At 31.0% G+C, this 2,079-nt stretch overlaps 1 protein-coding gene across 1 annotated transcript; it reads left to right on the top strand.

The window, feature by feature from the left end:
• The first annotated feature begins 267 nt into the window (after positions 1–267).
• On the top strand, positions 268–1,810 carry LOC125498249 (jacalin-related lectin Calsepa-like). Its single transcript, XM_048646143.2, has 4 exons — positions 268–375; positions 663–878; positions 1,011–1,268; positions 1,617–1,810. The coding sequence occupies exons 1-4, from the start codon at positions 355–357 to the stop codon at positions 1,635–1,637; spliced, it is 516 nt and encodes a 171-aa protein (XP_048502100.1). The 5' UTR covers positions 268–354; the 3' UTR covers positions 1,638–1,810.
• Positions 1,811–2,079: the final 269 nt, after the last annotated feature.

The raw sequence follows: 2,079 nt of genomic DNA, 5'->3' as shown, positions 1-2,079 counted from the left end.
AATATTTAAGTAATAACTAATAAGTAAGTAATTTAATTAACAATTGTAGTTGTTTGGTTTAAATATTTAATGCATAGTCGCATACATTCATGTCTTAAATTTATCGTGTAGTGTGGACGGATAAAAATGAAAAGAAGCAGACATAGATCGATATAATAGTTATGGATATAAAAAGACAAGTTGTCCAAGAGAATATGTTCTTTTGTGGAGTAAAAATCACAACATTGCCCTCTTGGCCTCTTCATGGTATATATGTATAAATAGATACAAACATCATCCAGGAGAGAACAAGAAACCATATCCTAGTAGCAAAGTTACTACTAAAACCTACGTGCTAATCTGCAAATTTAAGAAATGGCTCAAGCAGTTGCTAGCGTGAGTACTTGGCTTTCTTAGTCTTTCTTTTTTCTATAATTCTCTTTATGCAAAGTTGATGAATAAGTATTTCTATTCTCCAATCTATTTACCCACTTTTAATTGTCTTATTTATATTTTTGTTACCATGTATTAGAATTACGGTAAGTATATTATATTATATTAACATGTAATTATACTCGTTTCCTTATTAGTCTAGGACTCTAATATAATATACTTACCATACTCTAATAGCATACATGCATGCAAATTTTAGTTTTCTAAATGTTCTTGTAAACTCTTCACAGGGGCAGGTGATTGAACAATACGGGCCTTATGGTTCTCAATTGCCGGAAAACTATCGCGTTCAACTTGCTGATGGTGAGCGTTTCACTACACTAACAGTGGACAGTGGATACATTGTGGATGGAATCAGATTTGTGATAGCTAAGCCTGATGGAAGTACCAGGACTGTGCAGATCGGTGGCACTAGCCCACCAACCAGCACACACTTTGTTAATCAGGTGAATACATGCATGTATCTTCATGTCTTTGGAAACTAATAGCTTATTTGCATTCATTTAGATCACTATCTAATGCAAACTTTTTGTCTTTTTGCTTTCCATCCAAACATGCATGTATCTATAAAATAATAGATTGTGCTCAAGGATGGTGAATACCTAACCGGTGTTAGTGGAACGTATGGAAACGATAGAGATCGGAAGCAAGTTGATGTTGCGACATTGAAGATTCAGACCAATTTCAATCCTCAAGGATATGGACCATATGGACAAGGAAAGGATGTTGATAATTTAACTGCTTTTTCATCGCCAAACATAACTGATGGTCCTGTTGTTGGAGTTTTTGGAAGGAGCGACGGCTATATCGAGTCAATTGGACTTCTCGTGAGGAAGGTAATAAGTTATAATTTCCTACTTTAGATATCTAAATTTCATGTTACTCTGAGTATTATTGCATGTCTATAGTATAGTATATCAAGGTTATATTCTTGCTCATTTGGAGGCTATACATGAGCAAATATATATAATAAGCAAAATGAAGATTATACTCCATGCATATATATATCACTTTTGTTTTTCTTATGTATCAGCTATAAAATGAGCCTCTTACTAAATATATAAAGGAGATTTTCCTTACCTTTTCATCCTTATTTTTCCCTACCTAGCTGCATTATTAATTTTATTTTTATTACTTTTTATAATTATAGCTAATCCTTTCATTGATCTCCATGTCAAATTCAGGAATTTTCGAGCGCTAATTAATGACGTTCTCCAAGTCTTAGGCTACTGTATTCAGCCAATGGGGATATCTACTTTTATTTTTGTTTCCAATAAGCCACAATAAGAAGTACTTATATTATATGAGTGGCCTCTCAAGCTAAGAGTGATTGTAATCATAAACTTGAGTGAATGTATTATTGTTACGTTGTTGGTAATTTATTTCAACTAATTAACATATATATATATATATATATAACATATATATATATATATATATATATATATATATATATATATATATATATATATATATATATATATATATATATATATATATATATAAAATAAATATTATGGTGTCCAATCTGCTCTTGAACGCTTCAAACTCCAATGTTATAGTCATACTACCTCTGTTTTTATTTAGTTGCAATTTCATCTTTTTGTACAAACTTTAAGAAATGAGAAAAAAGAATATAATTGACCC

The sequence above is a fragment of the Beta vulgaris genome, chromosome 6 (genome assembly GCF_026745355.1).
Source record: "Beta vulgaris subsp. vulgaris cultivar EL10 chromosome 6, EL10.2, whole genome shotgun sequence".
Classification (NCBI taxonomy): domain Eukaryota; kingdom Viridiplantae; phylum Streptophyta; class Magnoliopsida; order Caryophyllales; family Amaranthaceae; genus Beta; species Beta vulgaris.
This window is presented reverse-complemented; position numbering and strand designations above follow the sequence as displayed.

What these genes read in the sequence shown, in the direction of transcription:
- LOC125498249 (XM_048646143.2), top strand. Translation starts at nt 355, where the DNA reads ATGGCTCAAGCAGTTGCTAGC. An exon ending in TGGCTCAAGCAGTTGCTAGC is followed by an intron (nt 376 to 662) that starts GTGAGTACTTGG and finishes AACTCTTCACAG; the next exon opens with GGGCAGGTGATTGAACAATA. An exon ending in TTGGACTTCTCGTGAGGAAG is followed by an intron (nt 1,269 to 1,616) that starts GTAATAAGTTAT and finishes TGTCAAATTCAG; the next exon opens with GAATTTTCGAGCGCTAATTA.